We start from the raw sequence: 27,382 nt of genomic DNA on the forward strand, positions 1-27,382 counted from the left end.
AATTCCGTTGCAGGATCGAACCACCTCAGGTTGACAAAAGCCGTGGTATGTGTTTTCCTGTCTGTGGGAAAGTGCATATAAAAGATCTGATTGTTTTTTCTCGTTCCAACCAGTGCACCACAACTGGACAAAGGCCGTGGTATGTCTTTTCCTGTCTGTGGGAACGTGCACATAAAAGATCACTTGCTGCATAAAAAAAAATTAAAATGCAGAGGGTTTTCTCTGATCACTACGAGTGACAAATGTTTGACGTGCTCCAGTGGTGTCGTTAAACAAAACAAAATTTCATAGGATCTGAGTACTACATATATATTATAGTACAGGTCTTCTTTATTTATTTGTTTAGTTTCTTTTCTTGTTTTCTTTATTAATTATTTCTCACACCTTTGAACTCGAAATGAAATACCTCATCAAATCATTAACAACACATTTAGCTAGAGACTTCTATATACGAGTTATTATGAATTCTATGATGTTCTGTATCTAAAATACATTGTTCGCGCCCTTTCCTCGCCACCCCACCCCACGCACCCCCATCCTCCAGGGCCCGTATTTATCAAAGAAGTTAAATTTTAATTTAAGTTGTGGTATTAGTATTAAACAATGTTTAACAGCGTTAAGCATGGCTTCTAGATTTACTATATAAATCCACTAGCCATGGGATCAGTGATTAAACATAATAATAGCCCTACTTTAAGTCAATGCAATTTTCATAATAGGAATGATTTGATATGTCACCTAGAGAATGAGATAGCGATTAAAACCCTTACATTTGATGGGAGGAAGAGGCAAGATATTCACCTTTACATAATAGACTTAAATGCAGCATTTTACCCTTTTTCATGGCATGGCGATAGTAGTTATTTACTAGCCAATATTGAATATCACTAGCCATGGGAGTGGGGCTACCATAATCTAGAAGGCCTGTTGTTAAGTTCTAAGTATTTCATAGACATTGGCTGCCTGCTGACTAACAACTAAGTATTTCATAGACATTGGCTGCCTGCTGACTAACAACTAAGTATTTACGGTAACGTCAACCATGTTTAGTTTTCACCACAATTTAAACTGATTAAAAACAAATTCTAAAAAGCTGTAAGTTAGACACCAGCACATATTATTATGTAAAATGCACCCCTTATTTATATTGCTAAAAGAAAACTGACAATATAATGGGATAGTGGCGTCTATTTTGTTTTCCTCGCGTGTATTCCCCAGTGAAGACAATACCAAACGTCTGGCGTCTATTTTGTTTTCCTCACGTGCATTCCCCAGTGGAGACAATACCAAACGTCTGGCGTCTATTTTGTTTTCCTCACGTGCATTCCCCAGTGGAGACAATACCAAACGTGTGGCGTCTATTTTGTTTTCCTCACGTGCATTCCCCAGTGGAGACAATACCAAACGTCTGGCGTCTATTTTGTTTTCCTCACGTGCATTCCCCAGTGGAGACAATACCAAACGTCTGGCGTCTATTTTGTTTTCCTCACGTGCATTCCCCAGTGGAGACAATACCAAACGTGTGGCGTCTATTTTGTTTTCCTCACGTGCATTCCCCAGTGGAGACAATACCAAACGTCTGGCGTCTATTTTGTTTTCCTCACGTGCATTCCCCAGTGAAGACAATACCAAACGTCTGGCGTCTATTTTGTTTTCCTCACGTGCATTCCCCAGTGGAGACAATACCAAACGTCTGGCGTCTATTTTGTTTTCCTCACGTGCATTCCCCAGTGGAGACAATACCAAACGTCTGGCGTCTATTTTGTTTTCCTCACGTGCATTCCCCAGTGGAGACAATACCAAACGTCTGGCGTCTATTTTGTTTTCCTCACGTGCATTCCCCAGTGGAGACAATACCAAACGTCTGGCGTCTATTTTGTTTTCCTCACGTGCATTCCCCAGTGGAGACAATACCAAACGTCTGGCGTCTATTTTGTTTTCCTCACGTGCATTCCCCAGTGGAGACAATACCAAACGTCTGGCGTCTATTTTGTTTTCCTCACGTGCATTCCCCAGTGGAGACAATACCAAACGTCTGGCGTCTATTTTGTTTTCCTCACGTGCATTCCCCAGTGGAGACAATACCAAACGTCTGGCGTCTATTTTGTTTTCCTCACGTGCATTCCCCAGTGGAGACAATACCAAACGTCTGGCGTCTATTTTGTTTTCCTCACGTGCATTCCCCAGTGAAGACAATACCAAACGTGTGGCGTCTATTTTGTTTTCCTCCCGTGCATTCGTGCATTCCCCAGTGAAGACAATACCAAACGTCTGGCGTCTATTTTGTTTTCCTCACGTGCATTCCCCAGTGAAGACAATACCAAACGTCTGGCGTCTATTTTGTTTTCCTCACGTGTATTCCCCAGTGAAGACAATACCAAACGTCTGGCGTCTATTTTGTTTTCCTCACGTGCATTCCCCAGTGAAGACAATACCAAACGTCTGGCGTCTATTTTGTTTTCCTCACGTGCATTCCCCAGTGAAGACAATACCAAACGTCTGGCGTCTATTTTGTTTTCCTCACGTGCATTCCCCAGTGAAGACAATACCAAACGTCGTGGCGTCTATTTTGTTTTCCTCACGTGCATTCCCCAGTGAAGACAATACCAAACGTCTGGCGTCTATTTTGTTTTCCTCACGTGCATTCCCCAGTGAAGACAATACCAAACGTCTGGCGTCTATTTTGTTTTCCTCACGTGCATTCCCCAGTGAAGACAATACCAAACGTGAAGACAATACCAAACGTGTGGCGTCTATTTTGTTTTCCTCACGTGCATTCCCCAGTGAAGACAATACCAAACGTCTGGCGTCTATTTTGTTTTCCTCACGTGCATTCCCCAGTGAAGACAATACCAAACGTGTGGCGTCTATTTTGTTTTCCTCACGTGCATTCCCCAGTGAAGACAATACCAAACGTCTGGCGTCTATTTTGTTTTCCTCACGTGCATTCCCCAGTGAAGACAATACCAAACGTCTGGCGTCTATTTTGTTTTCCTCACGTGCATTCCCCAGTGAAGACAATACCAAACGTGTGGCGTCTATTTTGTTTTCCTCACGTGCATTCCCCAGTGGAGACAATACCAAACGTCTGGCGTCTATTTTGTTTTCCTCACGTGCATTCCCCAGTGAAGACAATACCAAACGTCTGGCGTCTATTTTGTTTTCCTCACGTGCATTCCCCAGTGGAGACAATACCAAACGTCTGGCGTCTATTTTGTTTTCCTCACGTGTATTCCTCAGTGAAGACAATACCAAACGTCTGGCGTCTATTTTGTTTATTCCTCAGTGAAGACAATACCAAACGTCTGGCGTCTATTTTGTTTTCCTCACGTGCATTCCCCAGTGAAGACAATACCAAACGTGTGGCGTCTATTTTGTTTTCCTCACGTGCATTCCCCAGTGGAGACAATACCAAACGTCTGGCGTCTATTTTGTTTTCCTCACGTGCATTCCCCAGTGGAGACAATACCAAACGTCTGGCGTCTATTTTGTTTTCCTCACGTGCATTCCCCAGTGAAGACAATACCAAACGTCTGGCGTCTATTTTGTTTTCCTCACGTGCATTCCCCAGTGAAGACAATACCAAACGTGTGGCGTCTATTTTGTTTTCCTCACGTGCATTCCCCAGTGAAGACAATACCTTTTGTTTTCCTCGCGTGTATTCCCCAGTGAAGACAATACCAAACGTCTGGCGTCTATTTTGTTTTCCTCACGTGCATTCCCCAGTGAAGACAATACCAAACGTCTGGCGTCTATTTTGTTTTCCTCACGTGCATTCCCCAGTGAAGACAATACCAAACGTGTGGCGTCTATTTTGTTTTCCTCACGTGCATTCCCCAGTGAAGACAATACCAAACGTGTGGCGTCTATTTTGTTTTCCTCACGTGCATTCCCCAGTGAAGACAATACCAAACGTCTGGCGTCTATTTTGTTTTCCTCACGTGCATTCCCCAGTGAAGACAATACCAAACGTGTGGCGTCTATTTTGTTTTCCTCACGTGCATTCCCCAGTGAAGACAATACCAAACGTGTGGCGTCTATTTTGTTTTCCTCACGTGCATTCCCCAGTGAAGACAATACCAAACGTGTGGCGTCTATTTTGTTTTCCTCACGTGCATTCCCCAGTGAAGACAATACCAAACGTCTGGCGTCTATTTTGTTTTCCTCGCGTGTATTCCCCAGTGAAGACAATACCAAACGTCTGGCGTCTATTTTGTTTTCCTCACGTGCATTCCCCAGTGAAGACAATACCAAACGTCTGGCGTCTATTTTGTTTTCCTCACGTGCATTCCCCAGTGAAGACAATACCAAACGTCTGGCGTCTATTTTGTTTTCCTCACGTGCATTCCCCAGTGAAGACAATACCAAACGTCTGGCGTCTATTTTGTTTTCCTCACGTGCATTCCCCAGTGAAGACAATACCAAACGTCTGGCGTCTATTTTGTTTTCCTCGCGTGTATTCCCCAGTGAAGACAATACCAAACGTCTGGCGTCTATTTTGTTTTCCTCACGTGCATTCCCCAGTGAAGACAATACCAAACGTCTGGCGTCTATTTTGTTTTCCTCCCCACGTGTATTCCCCAGTGAAGACAATACCAAACGTGTGGCGTCTATTTTGTTTTCCTCACGTGCATTCCCCAGTGAAGACAATACCAAACGTGTGGCGTCTATTTTGTTTTCCTCACGTGCATTCCCCAGTGAAGACAATACCAAACGTGTGGCGTCTATTTTGTTTTCCTCACGTGCATTCCCCAGTGAAGACAATACCAAACGTCTGGCGTCTATTTTGTTTTCCTCACGTGCATTCCCCAGTGAAGACAATACCAAACGTCTGGCGTCTATTTTGTTTTCCTCGCGTGCATTCCCCAGTGAAGACAATACCAAACGTCTGGCGTCTATTTTGTTTTCCTCACGTGCATTCCCCAGTGAAGACAATACCAAACGTCTGGCGTCTATTTTGTTTTCCTCACGTGCATTCCCCAGTGAAGACAATACCAAACGTGTGGCGTCTATTTTGTTTTCCTCACGTGCATTCCCCAGTGAAGACAATACCAAACGTCTGGCGTCTATTTTGTTTTCCTCACGTGCATTCCCCAGTGAAGACAATACCAAACGTCTGGCGTCTATTTTGTTTTCCTCACGTGCATTCCCCAGTGAAGACAATACCAAACGTCTGGCGTCTATTTTGTTTTCCTCACGTGCATTCCCCAGTGAAGACAATACCAAACGTCTGGCGTCTATTTTGTTTTCCTCACGTGCATTCCCCAGTGAAGACAATACCAAACGTGTGGCGTCTATTTTGTTTTCCTCACGTGCATTCCCCAGTGAAGACAATACCAAACGTGTGGCGTCTATTTTGTTTTCCTCACGTGCATTCCCCAGTGAAGACAATACCAAACGTCTGGCGTCTATTTTGTTTTCCTCACGTGCATTCCCCAGTGAAGACAATACCAAACGTGTGGCGTCTATTTTGTTTTCCTCACGTGCATTCCCCAGTGAAGACAATACCAAACGTCTGGCGTCTATTTTGTTTTCCTCACGTGCATTCCCCAGTGAAGACAATACCAAACGTACCAAACGTCTGGCGTCTATTTTGTTTTCCTCACGTGCATTCCCCAGTGAAGACAATACCAAACGTCTGGCGTCTATTTTGTTTTCCTCACGTGCATTCCCCAGTGAAGACAATACCAAACGTCTGGCGTCTATTTTGTTTTCCTCACGTGCATTCCCCAGTGAAGACAATACCAAACGTGTGGCGTCTATTTTGTTTTCCTCACGTGCATTCCCCAGTGAAGACAATACCAAACGTCTGGCGTCTATTTTGTTTTCCTCACGTGCATTCCCCAGTGAAGACAATACCAAACGTCTGGCGTCTATTTTGTTTTCCTCACGTGCATTCCCCAGTGAAGACAATACCAAACGTCTGGCGTCTATTTTGTTTTCCTCACGTGCATTCCCCAGTGAAGACAATACCAAACGTGGCGTCTATTTTGTTTTCCTCACGTGCATTCCCCAGTGAAGACAATACCAAACGTCTGGCGTCTATTTTGTTTTCCTCATTCGTGAATTGAAGACAATACCAAACGTCTGGCGTCTATTTTGTTTTCCTCACGTGCATTCCCCAGTGAAGACAATACCAAACGTGGCGTCTATTTTGTTTTCCTCACGTGCATTCCCCAGTGAAGACAATACCAAACGTCTGGCGTCTATTTTGTTTTCCTCACGTGCATTCCCCAGTGAAGACAATACCAAACGTGTGGCGTCTATTTTGTTTTCCTCACGTGCATTCCCCAGTGGCGTCTATTTTGTTTTCCTCAGACAATACCAAACGTCTGGCGTCTATTTTGTTTTCCTCACGTGCATTCCCCAGTGAAGACAATACCAAACGTGTGGCGTCTATTTTGTTTTCCTCACGTGCATTCCCCAGTGAAGACAATACCAAACGTCTGGCGTCTATTTTGTTTTCCTCACGTGCATTCCCCAGTGAAGACAATACCAAACGTCTGGCGTCTATTTTGTTTTCCTCACGTGCATTCCCCAGTGAAGACAATACCAAACGTCTGGCGTCTATTTTGTTTTCCTCACGTGCATTCCCCAGTGAAGACAATACCAAACGTCTGGCGTCTATTTTGTTTTCCTCACGTGCATTCCCCAGTGAAGACAATACCAAACGTCTGGCGTCTATTTTGTTTTCCTCACGTGCATTCCCCAGTGAAGACAATACCAAACGTGTGGCGTCTATTTTGTTTTCCTCACGTGCATTCCCCAGTGAAGACAATACCAAACGTCTGGCGTCTATTTTGTTTTCCTCACGTGCATTCCCCAGTGAAGACAATACCAAACGTCTGGCGTCTATTTTGTTTTCCTCACGTGCATTCCCCAGTGAAGACAATACCAAACGTCTGGCGTCTATTTTGTTTTCCTCACGTGCATTCCCCAGTGAAGACAATACCAAACGTCTGGCGTCTATTTTGTTTTCCTCACGTGCATTCCCCAGTGAAGACAATACCAAACGTCTGGCGTCTATTTTGTTTTCCTCGCGTGCATTCCCCAGTGAAGACAATACCAAACGTGTGGCGTCTATTTTGTTTTCCTCACGTGCATTCCCCAGTGAAGACAATACCAAACGTGTGGCGTCTATTTTGTTTTCCTCACGTGCATTCCCCAGTGAAGACAATACCAAACGTCTGGCGTCTATTTTGTTTTCCTCACGTGCATTCCCCAGTGAAGACAATACCAAACGTCTGGCGTCTATTTTGTTTTCCTCACGTGCATTCCCCAGTGAAGACAATACCAAACGTCTGGCGTCTATTTTGTTTTCCTCACGTGCATTCCCCAGTGAAGACAATACCAAACGTCTGGCGTCTATTTTGTTTTTCCTCACGTGCATTCCCCAGTGGCGTCTAAGACAATACCAAACGTCTGGCGTCTATTTTGTTTTCCTCACGTGCATTCCCCAGTGAAGACAATACCAAACGTCTGGCGTCTATTTTGTTTTCCTCACGTGCATTCCCCAGTGAAGACAATACCAAACGTCTGGCGTCTATTTTGTTTTCCTCACGTGCATTCCCCAGTGAAGACAATACCAAACGTCTGGCGTCTATTTTGTTTTCCTCACGTGCATTCCCCAGTGAAGACAATACCAAACGTCTGGCGTCTATTTTGTTTTCCTCACGTGCATTCCCCAGTGAAGACAATACCAAACGTGTGGCGTCTATTTTGTTTTCCTCACGTGCATTCCCCAGTGAAGACAATACCAAACGTCTGGCGTCTATTTTGTTTTCCTCACGTGCATTCCCCAGTGAAGACAATACCAAACGTCTGGCGTCTATTTTGTTTTCCTCACGTGCATTCCCCAGTGAAGACAATACCAAACGTCGTGTGGCGTCTATTTTGTTTTCCTCACGTGCATTCCCCAGTGAAGACAATACCAAACGTCTGGCGTCTATTTTGTTTTCCTCACGTGCATTCCCCAGTGAAGACAATACCAAACGTCTGGCGTCTATTTTGTTTTCCTCACGTGCATTCCCCAGTGAAGACAATACCAAACGTCTGGCGTCTATTTTGTTTTCCTCACGTGCATTCCCCAGTGAAGACAATACCAAACGTCTGGCGTCTATTTTGTTTTCCTCACGTGCATTCCCCAGTGAAGACAATACCAAACGTCTGGCGTCTATTTTGTTTTCCTCACGTGCATTCCCCAGTGAAGACAATACCAAACGTCTGGCGTCTATTTTGTTTTCCTCACGTGCATTCCCCAGTGACAGACAATACCAAACGTCCAAACGTCTATTTTGTTTTCCTCACGTGCATTCCCCAGTGAAGACAATACCAAACGTCTGGCGTCTATTTTGTTTTCCTCACGTGCATTCCCCAGTGAAGACAATACCAAACGTCTGGCGTCTATTTTGTTTTCCTCACGTGCATTCCCCAGTGAAGACAATACCAAACGTCTGGCGTCTATTTTGTTTTCCTCACGTGCATTCCCCAGTGAAGACAATACCAAACGTCTGGCGTCTATTTTGTTTTCCTCACGCGTGGCATTCCCCAGTGAAGACAATACCAAACGTCTGGCGTCTATTTTGTTTTCCTCACGTGCATTCCCCAGTGAAGACAATACCAAACGTGTGGCGTCTATTTTGTTTTCCTCACGTGCATTCCCCAGTGAAGACAATACCAAACGTCTGGCGTCTATTTTGTTTTCCTCACGTGCATTCCCCAGTGAAGACAATACCAAACGTCTGGCGTCTATTTTGTTTTCCTCACGTGCATTCCCCAGTGAAGACAATACCAAACGTCTGGCGTCTATTTTGTTTTCCTCACGTGCATTCCCCAGTGAAGACAATACCAAACGTCTGGCGTCTATTTTGTTTTCCTCACGTGCATTCCCCAGTGAAGACAATACCAAACGTCTGGCGTCTATTTTGTTTTCCTCACGTGCATTCCCCAGTGAAGACAATACCAAACGTCTGGCGTCTATTTTGTTTTCCTCACGTGCATTCCCCAGTGAAGACAATACCAAACGTCTGGCGTCTATTTTGTTTTCCTCACGTGCATTCCCCAGTGAAGACAATACCAAACGTCTGGCGTCTATTTTGTTTTCCTCACGTGCATTCCCCAGTGAAGACAATACCAAACGTCTGGCGTCTATTTTGTTTTCCTCACGTGCATTCCCCAGTGAAGACAATACCAAACGTGTGGCGTCTATTTTGTTTTCCTCACGTGCATTCCCCAGTGAAGACAATACCAAACGTCTGGCGTCTATTTTGTTTTCCTCACGTGCATTCCCCAGTGAAGACAATACCAAACGTCTGGCGTCTATTTTGTTTTCCTCACGTGCATTCCCCAGTGAAGACAATACCAAACGTCTGGCGTCTATTTTGTTTTCCTCACGTGCATTCCCCAGTGAAGACAATACCAAACGTCTGGCGTCTATTTTGTTTTCCTCACGTGTATTCCCCAGTGAAGACAATACGAAACGTCTGGCGTCTATTTTGTTTTCCTCGCGTGCATTCCCCAGTGAAGACAATACCTTTTGTTTTCCTCGCGTGTATTCCCCAGTGAAGACAATACCAAACGTCTGGCGTCTATTTTGTTTTCCTCACGTGCATTCCCCAGTGAAGACAATACCAAACGTCTGGCGTCTATTTTGTTTTCCTCACGTGCATTCCCCAGTGAAGACAATACCAAACGTCTGGCGTCTATTTTGTTTTCCTCACGTGCATTCCCCAGTGAAGACAATACCAAACGTCTGGCGTCTATTTTGTTTTCCTCACGTGCATTCCCCAGTGGAGACAATACCAAACGTCTGGCGTCTATTTTGTTTTCCTCACGTGCATTCCCCAGTGAAGACAATACCAAACGTCTGGCGTCTATTTTGTTTTCCTCACGTGCATTCCCCAGTGAAGACAATACCAAACGTGTGGCGTCTATTTTGTTTTCCTCACGTGCATTCCCCAGTGAAGACAATACCAAACGTCTGGCGTCTATTTTGTTTTCCTCACGTGCATTCCCCAGTGAAGACAATACCAAACGTGTGGCGTCTATTTTGTTTTCCTCACGTGTATTCCTCAGTGAAGACAATACCAAACGTCTGGCGTCTATTTTGTTTATTCCTCAGTGAAGACAATACCAAACGTCTGGCGTCTATTTTGTTTTCCTCACGTGTATTCCCCAGTGGAGACAATACCAGACGTCTGGCGTCTATTTTGTTTTCCTCAGTGAAGACAATACCAAACGTCTGGCGTCTATTTTGTTTTCCTCACGTGCATTCCCCAGTGGAGACAATACCAAACGTCTGGCGTCTATTTTGTTTTCCTCACGTGCATTCCCGGAAGACAATACCAAACGTGTGGCGTCTAACAAAGAACTACATAATAATCAACCACACATATAATATTTGCATTATTAGCACAAGAATATCACAATTTTAATACTCTGCTAATGGGCGTAAACAATGGGTCCAGGCTCAAAATGAAAAAGTAAACAAAAATCTTCTATGTCAAATATCCATTAAATGTTGGATTACACTAAAACAGAAGTTTCCTTGTCAAAGTTCGGGATAGACCGCATTTCACCACTACTACCGTCAAATATTTACAGAATAAAAACAGCTGCGGCTCTGAACAGTAGTAATATATGACATTGATTATTTGTTCAAATACTATTATCCATTGCTAATAAATAAATACACTTTCATTTAGTCTACAGTTGTTATGCAGTATACACTTGAGGTTGAAACCAATGCAAGGTGTCCCCAAATTGGGACTGCGAATTTCAGAACAAAATGAGGGGTGCTAATAAAAACATTGACCAAATCCCTTAAATGGTATGCGATAGCATTTTTGTTAGCAAACCTGTAGACTAAGGGACTACGGGTTTTATTGATGTACATTACTGCCTGGGCGTGTTAATATGCTGCTTATCCCAGTTTTATTAGTAAACGTTAACATTGTCGGCAATAGGAATTCATTTAGTATATTAGAACAGGAGTCATTTTTACTCGCGAACAGTTTATTTTGTTTATCGACACCACTAGAGCACATTGATTTATTAATCATCGTCTATTGGATGCCAATTATTTGATAATTTTGATATGTAGTCTTGGGGAGAAAACCCGCTACATATTTTCATCAGCAGCATGGGATTTTTTTATGCACTATACCATAGACAGGATAACACATACCACGGCCTTTGCTATATCAGTCGTGGTGCATTGGCTGTACGGACACGTAGCCCAATGGGCCCACAGACGGGGATCGACCCTAGACCGAATGCGCCCCAAGCCAGCGAGATCAAACCACCTCGGTGGATCCATTCAGCGGATTGGGTTTTTTCTCGTTCCATCCAGAAAGAAATGTTTTAAAGAAATGTTTTATTTAACGACGCACTCAAAACATTTTATTTACGGTTATATGGCGTCAGACATGGTTAAGGACCACACAGATTTTGAGAGGAAACCCGCTGTCGCCACTTCATGGGCTACTCTTTCCGATTAGCAGCAAGGGATCTTTTATTTGCGCTTCCCACAGGCAGGATAGCACAAACCATGGCCTTTGTTGAACCAGTTATGGATCACTGGTCGGTGCAAGTGGTTTACACCTACCCACTGAGCCTTGCGGAGCACTCACTCAGGGTTTGGAGTCGGTATCTGGATTAAAAATATCATGCCTTGACTGGGACCCGAACCCAATACCTACCAGCATGTAGACCGATGGCCTAACCACGACGCCACCGAGGCCGGTCGTTCCAACCAGAGCACCACAACTGGACAAAGGCCATGGTATGTGCTTTCCTGTCTGTAGGAAAGTGCATATAAAAGATCCCTTGCTGCATTAGGAAAAATGTAGCGGGTTTCCTCTAATGATTACGAGTCAGAATAATCAAATGTTTGACATCCAATAGCCGATGATTAATTAATCAATGTGCTCTAGTGGTGTCGTTAAAAAAACCTTCTGACTAAACTATGTGCACTTTGGAATGGTCTACACTCGATACTAAATGTAAGATACAGACATTTGCAACATAGTACTAATATATCAAGTTTATGTCCATCCCTAAAATTATTTACATATTTCACTCGGGACAAAACATAATTCGAAATGGTAGCTCGTTTAATAAATATTCTATAAATACAAATACAACTGAAGAACGTTTTTACAAAATGTGTTTAAGGCCCCAATGTCAACTGAAGGATGACACCACCACCCCCCCCCCCCCCCCCCCTCCCCTCCCATACACACACCAACTAGAGATGGCATCTTTCCAAATATGGTTCCTACGGGCCTCCTACATATGTATCACTGGTTAATAACTTATGTATAATGTACCTGTTTATACCGTCATGTGTGTGTGTGTGTGTGTGTGTGTGTGTGTGTGTGTGTGTGTATATACGCCAATGGTTGATAACTTCGTGTAATGGGCCTCGGTGGTGTTGTGGTTAAGCCATCGGACATAAGGCTAGTAGGTACAGTGTTCGCAGCCCTGTACCGGCTCTCACCCAAAGCGAGTTTTAACGACTCAATGGGTAGGTGTAAGACCACTACACCCTCTTCTCTCTCACTAACCACTAACAACTAACCCACTGTCCTGGACAGACAACCCAGACAGCTGAGGTGTGTGTGCCCAGGACAGCGTGCTTGAACCTTAATTGGATATAAGCACGAAAATAAGTTGAAATGAATGAATGAATGAACGAACGAACTTCGTGTTTAAAATAATTTAATCGTTTTCGGATAATCATCGTGCGAGTAAGCTTGTACAGAATATCAACCGTGCAATTCATGGGATCATTTCCATTGTCTCCTATTTATAACTTGACAAACAAAAATCACTCTTTAGTGATAGGGAGTGATATAGCCCAGTGGTAAACGCTAGCTTGATGCGCGATCAGTCCAGGATCGATCCCTGTTCGTGGGCCCATTGGACTATTTCTCGTTACAGCCAGTACACCACGACTGGTATATCAAATGCCGTGGTATGATCTATCCTATCTGTGGAATGGTGCATATGATAGATCCCCTGCTTATAATAGGAAAAACATTAGCGGGTTTCTTCTCTAAGACTACGGCACAATCGCCAAACGTTTGACATCCTATATCCGATGATTAATAAATCATTGTGCTCTAGTGGTGTAGTTAAACAAAACAAACCTGTGTGTGTGTGGGGGGGGGGGGGAGGGGTGGTGGTGGTGGTGTTAAAAATCATCCTTTTCACCACTAAAATTCAACCCGTGACTATGGACACTAACTTTGGTTTTTCTACAAAGCTGACATTTGAATAAAGTTACAACAGAGTAAAATCAAAGTGACGTGGACTCGGTGAAATGCCCTTAAAAATAGACTAACACTTGACTCCATAACCGTTACTTCTCAGACGCACGTGCGTTTGTAAAATATATTTTTAAAATGCATTTTGTGATATCAGAAACACCAGGATGACCAGAAACACGGGAATGGATAATCTTAAAAACGTAATGTTTGATTTCAGTCATCATAAATGGCTCTAATAAAGAAAGAAAGAAAGAAATGTTTTATTTAACGAGGCACTCAACACATTTTATGTACGGTTATATGGCGTCAATGGCTCTAATAGTGACAAATATGCGTTAATGTTTAAACACTAGGGTCTGTCACTTTAAATACATTTTCTTGTTTAATATATCAATAAAGGAATATTTCATATGTAACTGGTAAAGAAACGTTAAGTTTAAACAATATCTAATGGTTTCTTCTTTCTTTCTTCCTTTTTTCCCCCAGACAAAGCCGTGTCCATTATGGTGCTGATGGCCAGCCTTAACAGCTGCTGCAACCCGTGGATCTATCTAGCTTTCAGCGGCAACCTGTTCCGCTATCTCTCCCCCTGCTACAATTCCCAGTGCATTACAAGTCGAGCCGAGAGCAACGGACATTCGGAACCCACGATAAAGCTGAACAGCACAATCGAACTCGACCACCTGGAGACGAAACGAACGCGCTCGCTGACGCTATTTTTAACTTCAAAGATGTCTCGCAAGGACGTGATAGCGTTGACGCCAAAAATCGTCAAGTCGAAAAGCAGCCAATCGGACGACAGCGATTGTCCGAAGTCCCCTCACGTGACTAAGCGTGCGCGCGTGCACGAGCGACCTCCGGAGGAAGTGGAGAAGGCTCAGAAAACGTGGGACAGGAATATGGGGATAGAGACTTCGGTTGATGGTCACTGCTTTAAGAGAGAGTCGCCCACTTCGGATGACGATTCGTTAGTGGCCGTGGATTCGTATGTTTGAGTAAAATGAAATTCAAGGAAAGGAATGTTTGTTTAACGACACCACAGCACATTTTAAACTATGGCTGTTTGGTGCCTTAACAAGATGGAGTGTCCTCTAGTTGTGTTCTACCTGACAACATATAAACAGGGGAGGGCTATAAGACACTCGAGCTAGTTTCTAAAATATGGTAATTTCAACACTTGATCAGAGCCGGGTTATCCTAGTGCTACGTCCACGCGCTACAGAGGGCACCGCGGTGATGTGTACATTTATTTCCCCCAGGTCATTTTTCCCCCTCCCGATGGGGTTGCAAAATATGTATCCTGGGAAAGAGGCCCCTCTGTTATTTCTGCTACAGGCCCCGCGGATCTTTAAACCGGCTCTGCACTTGATAAGAGTGAGAAAGGAGAGGAAAGGAATGTGTATTAAACAACACCTCAGTACATTTTATGGCTGGTCTGTACTTTCTAACATTTGGTTATTTCATCACTTGGTCGAGAGTGAGAGAGAAAAGGAAAGGAATGTTTGTCTAACAACACCTCAGTACATTTTATGGCTGGTCTGTGCTTTGTAACATTTGGTTATTTCATCACTTGGTCGAGAGTGAGAGAGGAAAGGAAAGGAATGTTTGTCTAACAACACCTCAGTACATTTTATGGCTGGTCTGTGCTTTCTAACATTTGGTTATTTTGACACTTGGTCGAGAGTGAGAGAGGAAAGGAAAGGAATGTTTGTCTAACAACACCTCAGTACATTTTATGGCTGGTCTGTACTTTCTAACATTTGGTTATTTTGACACTTGGTCGAGAGTGAGAGAGGAAAGGAAAGGAATGTTTGTCTAACAATACCTCAGTACATTTTATGGCTGATCTGTACCTTGTAACATTTGGTTATTTTGACACTTGGTCGAGAGTGAGAGAGGAAAGGAAAGGAATGTTTGTTTAATGACACCTCAGCACATTTTAAACTACGGCTATTTGGTGTCTAACATATGGTTATTTTGACACTTGGTCGAGAGTGAGAGAGGAAAGGAAAGGAATGTTTGTTTAACGACACCTCAGTACATTTTATGGCTGATCTGTACCTTGTAACATTTGGTTATTTTGACACTTGGTCGAGAGTGAGAGAGGAAAGGAAAGAAACGTTTGTCTAACAACACCTCAGTACATTTTATGGCTGGTCTGTACTTTCTAACATTTGGTTATTTTGACACTTGGTCGAGAGTGAGAGAGGAAAGGAAAGGAATGTTTGTTTAATGACACCTCAGCACATTTCAAACTACGGCTATTTGGTGTCTAACATATGGTTATTTTGACACTTGGTCGAGAGTGAGAGAGAGGAAAGGAAAGGAATGTTTGTTTATCGACAGCTCAGCACATTTTATGGCTGGTCTGTGGTTTCTAACATGTGGCTAACATTTAATCGAGAGGAAAGGAAAGGAATGTTTGTTTAACGTGGCATCGCGGCACATTTTAAACCACGGCTATTCAGTGTCTAACATGTGGAGGGGTAGACAGAGAGAGACAGACAGACAGAGAGAGAGAGAGAGAGAGAGAGAGAGAGAGAGAGAGAGAGAGAGAGAGAGAGAGAGAGAGAGAGAGAGAGGAGAGAGAGAGGGGAGGGAGGAGTACAGGAAAATAATGTTTGTTTAGTGGCTACTTCCACCGATGGAGCAGCAAGGGTTCTTTTATATGCCATTTCCTGTAGGTAGAACAGTACATACCATGACGTTTGATTTACCAATTGTTGGACATGTTTGACACGGAAAAGAACTCGTGTCAGTTGACGGCGTTTGTTCCCACGACCCATCGTTCTTCAGGCGAACACTCTAACATTCAGCTGCATTCCGCACCAAGAACGACGAATCAAAGACCGAGATAAAGAGACCAGGAGAGGGCTAATTCACGAAGCTCCCTTACGCTCTCTTAAAATCGCATTGTCCTTGGAAGTCTTTTTGCATTGCGTTTTGAGATCGCAAATTTTCTAGAGTTTAATGAATTAGACCCTAGGCCCCGTTCCACGAAGCCTCCGTAGCGCTAAAATCACTTTAAGTACGCAAGTACCTTATACACATGAAGCTGATCGTAGCCCTAAGATCGCTTCGTGGAACGGGGCCCTGAGCTGTAGAGGATTTTTTTTCACTCTGGTAAGGGCTTTCGTGTCTTCTCTTCAGTGTGAACGAAACGTGTAGTAATGTGTTTTCTGTGAAGGACAGACGAACAGATAAAAAGAGACAAAGAGATATTAGGTGTTAAGTGTTAGAGTTAACAGGGGTGTTTTTTCTAGGAAAGACAGTATTAAAGGGAATGCAATAAAGTGCCTTCTTTGACGATATTTTGAAGTCTGGATACATTGATATACGCAGTTGCAGTTTGTGACAGTTTGGAAAGAGAGAGAGAGAGAGAGAGAGAGAGAGAGAGAGAGAGAGAGAGAGAGAGAGAGAGAGAGAGAGAGAGAGAGAGAGAGAGAGAGAGAGAGAGAAGGAGGGGGGGGGGGGCGGGGCCTTAGCATAATTTTTACTCTGGTTTGATCACTGGCTGGATGAGACAATATCGATGAGACGTTTAGCTGAGTCAAAGTGCCTTCTTTGTGGGTATATTGTGCAGGACCGTAGAGTGAAGGGGTTGGGGAACACAATCTCTAGTGGAGGAGCATAATCTCTAGTGGGGAGCACAATATAAAGTAGGGAGTACAATCTCTAATGGGGAGCACAATATCTAGTAGGGAGCACAATCTCTATTGAGGGAGCACAGGATAGTTTTAAAATATGCAAAAAAAAAAAATAATAATAATAAAGCGTACATTTTCGTCCTCAAATGTATGTGTGTGGGGGGGGGGGGGGGGTGGGGATGGGCGGGGCAAAGTCCTAAGAACTTTATACGATGGGCTAGTATTTTATTTCATCTGGAACCACAAACCTATTGGATATTGTTACCTTAAATACGAATTGTAATAGCCATTAGCGCCTCGAAATTTGACCCAGCCGGATGTTATTTCGTTTAGTACTACCTTCTTCGTAAGTTATCACCTTGAGATAATTAGACAACTGAACAGATAATTGTGCCTTAGTCCCAAGTTCAGAACAGGGATCGTGTTCACAAAGCTCACTTAAATTGGTATATACCACTAAATCAAACCCCATAGACAACAATGGTAACATAAGTGGCTAAAACTCGACATACTATCCATGGACATAAATACTACCAACCTCACACTTTAAGTAAATCAGAAAAATGGGTGTCAAGCTGCTCATTTCAGAGATAACGGGTAACGTCTATGACTATTCTAGTTCCGCACCAAAAAACATTCACGCTATGTTTAGTAGAACCCCGGATATGTATCAAGCACAATGGTAGTTGGTACACTGACAGAGTCAAATTAAACTACAGGAATTTACTGGCTAGATGGAAACATGTTATCACAACAAACACTGTCACATTTATCACCAATGGCAGGATTTGTGGTATCAACTGCCTTAACAAAAGTTAGGCGCACCTCGAACTTTGACCCAGTGCTCCCTTAAGCAAGTATTTTTACACTACACTTCGAGATGGCAAACTTGCGAGAGTTTAGTTGCTTGGGCTCAACAAACGCCAACCATTCATAACTAGTCCATTGTCTTTCGATAATTCGACCGAATACAATCCACCGACCGACCATAAATATTTTTGATTACACGGATTTTCAAGTTCACAGGCATTTGTTTTTAAATATCAAAATACAACTTGGTAACGTTTCTGTATGTTACATGTCATACAACTTGGTAACGTTTCTGTGTGTTACATATACAACTTGGTAACGTTTCTGTATGTTACATGTCATACAACTTGGTAACGTTTCTGTATGTTACATGTCATACAGCTTGGTAACGTTTCTGTATGTCACAAACAAGCCAAGCGCTATGAACTGAAACAGTTTGTGTGTGTGACATGTCACAAACAAGCCAAGCGCTATGAACTGAAACAGTTTGTGTGTGTTACATGTCACAAACAAGCCAAGCGCTATGGACTGAAACAGTTTGTGTATGTGACCTGTCACAAACAAGCCAAGCGCTATGGACTGAAACAGTTTGTGTTACGCGGCTTGTTAACATTCAGTTCAAGGTCAAAGTTTGTTTTGTTTAACGACATCACTAGAGCACATTGATTAATTGATCATCGGTTATTAGATGTCAAACATTTGGTAATTTCTGACCCGTAGTCATCAGAGGAAACCCGCTACATCTTTTCCTAATGCAACAACGGATTTTTATGTGCACTTTCCCACAAACAGAAAAGGGCATACTACGGCTTTTGACCAGTTGTGGTGCACTGGTTGGAACGGGAAAAAATCAAATCAGTGGAATGGATCCAGTGAGGTGGTTCGGTCCTGCCAATTATTGTCTAAGACCGAATACAATCCACCGAACATGAATAATTTGGATTAAATGGATGTTCAAGTTAACAGGCATTTTTAGATACCAACATGCAACTTCTGTAAAGTTTCTGTAGATTCCATGTAACAAACAAGCCATAATCATAATTAATTCACCGCAAACATACAGTTCATAGGCACACATATATATATTATTCATAACATAAATATATATATATACTCTTCAAAAAAGTGGGGGAGCCTGAAATATTAATGTTACTATCAACTATTAGACCAAACATACGTTTTAACCACAGACATTCTAGTAAAGAACGTTTAGGTCTGTTTATCAACACACCGAACCACATTCCATAGTTTGCACGTGCATCACGCAGTTGCCCCGTACACGTGCGTGGGGTGTCATTCTCGATTTTGACAATTTCCAGGAAGGTCGATTAATCACTGTGGAACATTATTTCTGTCAATTGTTTTCATTCTGTTGATCATACAGTTGTTATTGTTTTGTTTTTAGTCATTTTTATTGTTTGAATTTGCGATGCGGCGTATGCAATGCGATGAGCGTCTACGGGCTATTGACATGCTGCAAACGGGCAGACGTCAGCGTGAAGTGGCCAACACCTTCAATGTTTCGAAGTCAGTGATTAGCAGACTATAGAACAGGTACCAACAAAACCAAAATGTTGATGATCGACCACGTTCAGGTCGTCCCAAGGCAACGACAGGAGTACAGGATCAATTCATCCGTAACCAGGCTCTACGAAATCGAGCTCAAACGGCAAATCAAATTATTGCAAACCTTCATCAGTCTACTGGTGTCCGAGTTACGAGTCAGACAATTAGAAATCGTCTTCCTGCAGCCCATCTTCATGCTCGATGGCCCTGGGTTGTGCCTACCTTGACAAACGTCACATTGCCCACAGATGTGAATGGTGTGGGGGGGGGGGGGGGGGGGGGGGGGGGGGGGGAGGGCGTCAGAACTGGGGTATTCGTCGCTGGTTACGTGTCATGTTTTCAGATGAGTCCCTATTCACTTTGCACTTCCTTGACAAGCGTGGCCGGGTCTGGCGATGACGAAATGAACGGCACGCCAACGTCACAATGCGATTTCATGACAGATTTGGCAGTGGATCGGTTATGGTGTGTGGTGGTATCACTATGACTGACAAACCCCCTCCATATTGTGAAAGGAAGGATCACTGGGCAGTACTACCGGGACAACATACTGACACCCTTTGTCGTCCCGTTTGCTAGGCGTGTGGGTCGATGTTTTGTTTTTCAGGACGACAATGCCCGTGCTCACCGTGCACGAATCGTCAGTGCTCACCTCCAGCAGCACAACATCTATCGAATGCCATGGCCAGCAATGAGCCCAGACCTTTCCCCCATTGAACACGTCTGGACATGATAGGGAGACGTATGCGTCAATATCAAAGACCGCCGACCACGTTAGCGGAACTTGGTCAGGCGCTGCAAGACGAGTGGAACAGACTCCCTCAAATGGCCATTGGGAGACTCATACGCAGTATGCCTCGTCGACTGAATAAATGTCTAACACATCGAGGCGGTATCACCCACTACTGATAAAAAACGTCAGCTTTCAAATTTCACTTCTGACCCCAATCGTCCTTCAAGATCTTTCGTGGTCATAAAACCTACTGTAATACTGAACTACCGGTTGCAATGTTTGCCCAATTAATTCACTATTATCATATAAACATTCCCCACAGCTAATATACCATACAATTTTGGCAATTGTAAATTCTTATTAGAGTTCCCCTACTTTTTTTTGAAGAGTATATATATATATATATATATATATGGACCTACCATAAATAATATTTTCTCCCAGTTGTTGCTGCTGATCGATATTTACCCAATGTATTAACTGCTTTACGTTTAACAGTAATTGTATTAGCTTAAATGAAGATGGTCGGGTATAACAACACGGTTTAATATATCTGCCTCTCAGAGTACTATAAAATGTACAAACTAATATGAAGTGGAACTCATCTTCAACTGCCTGCATGTTGCACACATTACAGAGACTTTCTGATCTTTCAGTATTATTATATCTGTCAGTTTCTATAGCATTTCATTTCAACTTATGTTCGTGCTTATATCCAATAAAGGTTCAAGCACGCTGTCCTGGGCACACACCTCAGCTATTTGGACTGTCTGTCCGGAATAGCGGGTTAGTTCTTAGTGAGAGAGAAGAGGGTGTAGTGGTCTTGCACCTACCCACCGAGTCGTTAAAACTCGCTTTGGGTGAGAGCCGGCACCGGACTGCGAACTCTGTACCTATCAGCCTTATGTCCGATGGCTTAACCACGACACCACCGAAGCCAGTTTCTATAGCAAGGTTGTTTGCAGATGTTCTATATTTACATAATATTTGTTTATAATTCAAAGCAATAGAGTTTTGTAAGTTGTACTGCAAACTGGGAACTCTTATTAACGTGCCAGTATCCAATAAAGGTTCAGGCACGCCCATCCAGGACTTAACTTCTGACTTCGCCAGTGACTAATTCCGGGACAGGAGGGGAGGCGGTAAGTTTGAGGTGGGCGGAATTTGGACTGCCAAACATAAAGGGTGACAGACTACTCACACACACACACACACACACACACACACACACACACACACACACACCCAAAAAAACCTACACAAAGTTTTGGAAATAATACTGCAAACATAAATTATCAACAAAATATTAAGTTTGTATATAAACAATATTTCGAGGATGTGTCAAAATAGCGTACATTGTTTGGGTGAATATATACAGAAGTATGGCTAATGGAGAATATAAATAGACAATCGGAGCATGATATATACTCTTCGAAAAAAGTAAAGGAACTCTAATAAGAATTTACATTTGCCAAAATTGTAAGGTAAGGAATGGTTATATGGTAACAGTGAATTAATTGGACAAACATTACAACCGGTAGTTCAGTATTACAGTAGGTTTTATGACGACCAAAGATATTGAAGGACGATTGGGGTCAGAAGTGAAATTTGAAATTTGACGGGGGGGGGGGGGGGGGGTGGTTATCAGTAAATCGCAAATTCAAACAATAAAAATGACTAAAAACAAAACAATAACAACTGTATGATCAACAGAATGAAAAAGACTGACAGAAATAATGTTCTACAGTGATTAATCGACCTTCCTGGAAATTGTCAAAATCGAGAATGACACCCCACGCACGTGTACGGGGCAACTGTGTGATGCATGTGCAAACTATGGAATGTGGTTCGGTGTGTTGATAAACAGACCTACACGTTCTTTACTAGGATGTCTGTGGTCAAAACGTATGTTCGGTCTAATAGTTGATATTAACATTAATATTTCAGGTTCCCCTACTTGTTTTGAAGAGTATATTAATAAATTATCCAGTTACACGATTTCTGTACTTTAAGGCTTTGACCAAATATTTTCTCAGATTAAAAACCATTTTTACATTTGAACAGTTAAGTAACTCTATAAATTTGAACATAGGTGTCAACCAATAATAGCGCTTTATATATATTTTTCTTATATCACTAAATACAAAACAACATAACACAAAATAATGTCCATCTTCAACGTTTCACTATCGCAGCAATAGACAAACTCTCTCAGATCTATTAATGTTTCTATATCGACCAGTTTCAATTGCTACGTTATGTGCAGATAGTCTTAATTTAATAATACATACGTTATACACATTTGGGATTGATTTAATCAAATAATGCTGCATATTTAAAATATCAGTCAAACATTTCTACAAAGTGGAACATTTCGCAGATATATTCAGCTGATAAAAAATATTGTGCCTTTCTTGATCAAATATCCTTTGCTTAATTAATAGCAAACAATACTCAGTATTTCTACCAAGATGTTCCTGATTATCCCATGTGTATCCAAAACCTAATTCATAAAATAATTTCCTAATAAATGTAACCCAATTATTCCTTGTTTTTAATATATACAATTCGTTTTAGCTCACTATATATTTTATACAAAATACGTTTTTGTAGTCATCAGACGTAACATTCACAGCTTGTAAGCATTCAGTTCAATACTGAAACCCCCAAAAGTTTGTTTTGTTTAACGACACCATTGGATCATATTGATTAATTAATCATCGGCTATTGGATGTCAAACATTTGGTAATTCTGACTCGTAGTCATCAGACGAAACCCGCTACGTTGTTCCTAATGCAGCATGGGGTATTTTATAAGCACTTTCCCACAGACAGGACAGCACATACCACGGCCTTTGATATACCAGTCGTGGTGCACTGACTGGAACGAGAAATAGCCCAATCGGACCACCGACGGGGATCGATCCTAGACCGAGCGCTTATCAGGCGAGCGCTTTATCACTGGACTACGTCCCGCCCATGCTGAAATCGATACATAATTGAGTTTGGAATAGGATGTATAATGTTGCTATCTTTGAGTAAAATGTAGCCAAGACAGGCGTGCGCTACAACAGCTTGCTCTGAATGTGCACTTAAAACTCGGGCCCCTGACTTGATTTGCTACAGTTTCTATAGGTAGTACTACACGAAATAACTTCAGGCTCGGTCAGGAAGGATGGAAATGTTTTAATTAACACATTTTTATTTACGGTTATATGGCGTCAGATGTATGGTTAAAGGGACATTCCTGAGTTTGCTGCAATTTATAAGATGTTATTGACTAACAGAGACTTTTTAACGATTGTAATTACAGATCAAATATATTTTTCTGCATAAAATATTAGTGGCTGTATATTAAACATGTTTCTGATCGTTCTAATATTTGTACTAGGTTAAATTTCATGTTATTTCCTAAAAAAAGATTTTTCGTACGTGTAGATCAAATCCAGTTTGGGCTTCTTACACATATTAAGACGACCAAAAACGCAATGAATATACAGACACTGATATTCTAGACAAGAAAACATATTTAATATGTAATTTTAATTGTATAAATATATATTTTTAGTCGGAAACACAGGAATGTCCCTTTAAGGACCACATAGATATTGAGAGAGGAAACCCGATGTCGCCACTTCATGGGCTACTCTTTTCGATTAGCAGCAAGGGATATTTTATATGCACCATCCCACAGACAGGGTAGCACATACCACGGCCTTTGATATACCAGTCGTGGTGCACTGGCTAGAGCGAGAAATAGCCCAATAGGGGCTGGGTCAGAGTTGGAGGTGCAGCGAAGTTTTGATAGAGAAGTTAACACCACGAGTTCTGTGATTGGTGATAAATGTGAGTGTATTGATTGTAAAACCCCCCAAATAGTTTCATCTGGGCAAAAAGAAAAAAAAATGTATCCAATTTTATTTCATCTAGTACCACAATGTCAAGTAGCCTTGTGCTTGAAACATGTATGGAGTACCTGTAAAAAAACAAACTCAAATTTTGTGCGGAACTAGGGTAATTATAAACGCTACCCGTTATCTCTGAAATGAGCAGCTTGACCACCAATTTTTTTCTGATTCTCTTTAAGGGTGAGGGGTGGTAGTATTTATATCCGTGGTGTTTATGTCTATTGGTACGATACATGTATGACTTATAACCACATATGTTACTATTGTCGTTTATAGGATTTGATTTGGTAGTAGACACCCTTTAGCACATGTAGCAAGGGATCGTTCTCACTGACATTGCAGCACATACCACGACATTTGATATACCAGCCGTGGTGTATAGGCTGGAACGAGAAATCGCCCAAAATGCTCACCGACGGGTATCGATCCCAGACCGACTGCACATCAGTCTTGACAACTACACAACAATAAAAGACGAGAATTCGTCAGAATTAAATGTCTCGCTAACTTTAAATTTATTCCATGTCGATCATAGTCCATTCCAAATGTATGTTAAAGGCAAATTTATCAATTTACATTTTAATTTAATAAATTTCAAATTTTTAAAAAGCCACAAAATTAACAGAGATACAACTATAAATGAAGTTTCATTGATTTAGGACTTGTAAAACATTTATATAAATGCGAAAACCTAACATTGAGATAAATGCTAATTACTAGTACTTTAATTAAAAATTAAAACTTCGAAATATTTGTACTTCTTCTGTCGCCTAAATTCATTCCTTTTATGTATATTTTAAATGTAATTTTTTAACGATAGATAAGAGCTCACTTGAAACATTCTGCATTTCAACTTATTTTTCGTGCTTATATTCAATTAAGGTTCAAGCACGTTGTCCTGGGCACACATCTCAGCTATCTGGGCTGTCTGTCCGGGACAGTGGGGAAGTGGTTAGTGGATAGTGAGAGAGAAGAAGGTGTAGTGGTCTTACACCTACCCACTGATCCTTTAAGCACTCGCTCTGGCTGAGAGCCGGTACCGGGCTGGGAGCCCAGTACCTACCAACTTATGTCGGTTAATTGCAACTAACACCCCCCCCCCCCCGCCCCCGACACACCGCGCTTCGCTTGGCTGACAATCCATTTTATCAACGACGAAGGGGACGGGGCGTAGCCTGTGGTGAAGCGCTCGCTTAATGCACGGTCGGCTTGAGATCGATCCCCATCGGTGGGCTCATTGGGCTATTTCTCGTTCCAGCCAGTACACAGGTGGGGGAAGGGGGGGGGGGGAGAGGAGGGACCGCCTGCGCTGGACAACAAGGACAATCAGTGGTAGGGTTTTAAAGGGACAGACCCTACTTTCAACCCGTGAAACTTAACACTAAGTTAAGTTAATTTACAAACATGTCACACATTTGGATAAAGTTACAATTGAGTGAAACACGAGTCTATGACTTTGAAATGGTGAAATACATTCTAAAAATTATTAAAAGTCGACTCCATAACTGTTACTTCTCAGACGCACGTGCGTTTTTAAAAATATGATAAATGCATTTTGTGACATTAAAAACACCAGGATGACCAAAAACACTTCGAATATACGAAAATGGATAATCTAAGCAATAACATCCAAGTAAAGTATGATTTCAGTTATCAAAAACTGCTCTAATAGTAAAACATATGCCTTAGTGTTTAAAAACTAGAGTATGTCCCTTGAACCCTTTTCTTTTCTTCTTTCTTTCGTTTTCTTCTTTCAGATTGTCCCGATACATCTGGGAACTATAGATGCGTATCAGCTAGCTTCTGCGATGATCTTCAGGCGCAGTACGTCTGCGATGGCGTGGGCGCTGTGTGTAAGATCCTCGCCCGATAGGACTGGACTGGAAACTCTATTTACGTGCCCCTATCCACGAAGGTTCAGGCACGCCCACCACGGATTTAGCCTCTGACTTCGCCAGTGACTAACTCCGGAGCAGGAGGGGGGGGGGGGGGGGGGGGGGGGGGTTTGAGGTGGGCGGAATTTGGAAGAAAGCCATTTAGTAAGGTCAACGCTAGCGCGGACCAAATAGCAGACACTTCGTAAACTTGAAGTACACAGAGTGGGAGCCGTGCTCTGATTGGCTGAATTTCGATTCCTCGGTGAAGCCTGTATTTTACCTAAGTCTACAAAGAGTAACTGCATCCAAATACATGTCCGGACTATAAAATTTAACCCAAAGTAGTTAAGGCTGCTCAGCCAAAAGGTTTTTAAGGTGATTTTGAGCAATTGAACGGGCGCCAAAGTAAAATGCGTTAGACTACTTATAAAAAAATAAACATAAGAATTTTGAACTGCTTCCAAAACGTTTAAAGTCTAACTAGCCCAAAAAAAGAGGTTGATACCTGTCCTAGGAAAGGTTGTTAGCGGGGATGTCGTCACGGAGAGGCGATGAACAGGGACGAGTCCAGATGGTTGAGGGCGTACCGGTTTGTGGACTTGGCGATGTTCTCGGTGATTGGACGGTAGTCTTCCCCGGCAACGGTCTTGATGACGCGGTGGATGGTCGGGTTGTCCATTTCATCGAGAAGCATCCCTTGGTTGAAAAGTCCCTTCCGGCGGACGGTGAGGCAGATCCCTCGCCCATCGTTTATCGTGATCCTGCGCACCGAGAACTCTCCTTCGGTTCGTGGCAGAGGTTCGTACGACTCCGGGCTCGGTTCACAGAGGAGCCGGCGGACATCCCCAATGTTGGTCTTCACCAGCCTCGCGTAGCGTGTTGGTAACTTGCCGGCCTGCAGTGACCAAGGTTGTTCAGAGGGCTGGTCATCCGCTGGAGATGAAGTAGGTGGGGGCGGTTGTGTCGGCGGACTTGGCTTGGCTGGTTGGTCGCCTGATGACACAATCGCCTTTCGTTTTCCAACGGCCACAAGACGGGCCTGGGACTCTACAGCGCCACTCTTCCTGGGTGGGGGTGGCATCGCTGGAATCCCGGGGGATGAAGTTGTCGGAGTTGTAGGTAGCGATTCCATCAGGGCCTGGTTAAAGACCGTGTCCGCCACTGGCGAGTCGTCAACTGGATCCTGCAGAGCTGGACCAGCTGGCCTCACTGGTGTTGACTGGGGCTTGGGGTGTACAACGGGAAAAGTCGCCGCCGGTAGTTGAGCTACCGGTTTTGACCTCCCCCGGTCCGCCCCTGGCGCGTCCGTCTTCCTCCTCCTTCTCCTCCTAGGTGGTTTCTTCACTGGGTCACCGTACACCAAGATCACGGTAGCCCGTGGCCCGGTGTACGTGATGCGGTATTCCAGTAGTACTCCGTATGAAGCAATGAGTCGAGAGAGCAGGCACACACGTCCTGCTTCATCTTTGCCAAAAATCGGAATGGCCCGATAGGTACTGAGCAGGGGCCCTGGGCAATGTTTAACAAGAGCAGCCCACGTGACAGAGACAGGCGACTTTTCACTGACGGGA

General features: G+C 42.9%; 1 protein-coding gene across 1 annotated transcript in view; it reads left to right on the forward strand.

Moving 5' to 3' along the window:
* LOC121387622 (cephalotocin receptor 2-like) overlaps positions 1-14,266 on the forward strand; it is a 21,775-nt gene extending 7,509 nt beyond the window's left edge. Inside the window, exon 3 of the mRNA XM_041518791.1 lies at positions 13,758-14,266. Coding sequence (XP_041374725.1) covers positions 13,758-14,266 — 509 coding nt within the window. The remainder of the gene's footprint in view (positions 1-13,757) is intronic.
* The last annotated feature ends 13,116 nt before the right edge of the window (positions 14,267-27,382 follow it).

This window comes from Gigantopelta aegis, chromosome 13 (genome assembly GCF_016097555.1).
Source record: "Gigantopelta aegis isolate Gae_Host chromosome 13, Gae_host_genome, whole genome shotgun sequence".
In the NCBI taxonomy this organism is placed as follows: domain Eukaryota; kingdom Metazoa; phylum Mollusca; class Gastropoda; order Neomphalida; family Peltospiridae; genus Gigantopelta; species Gigantopelta aegis.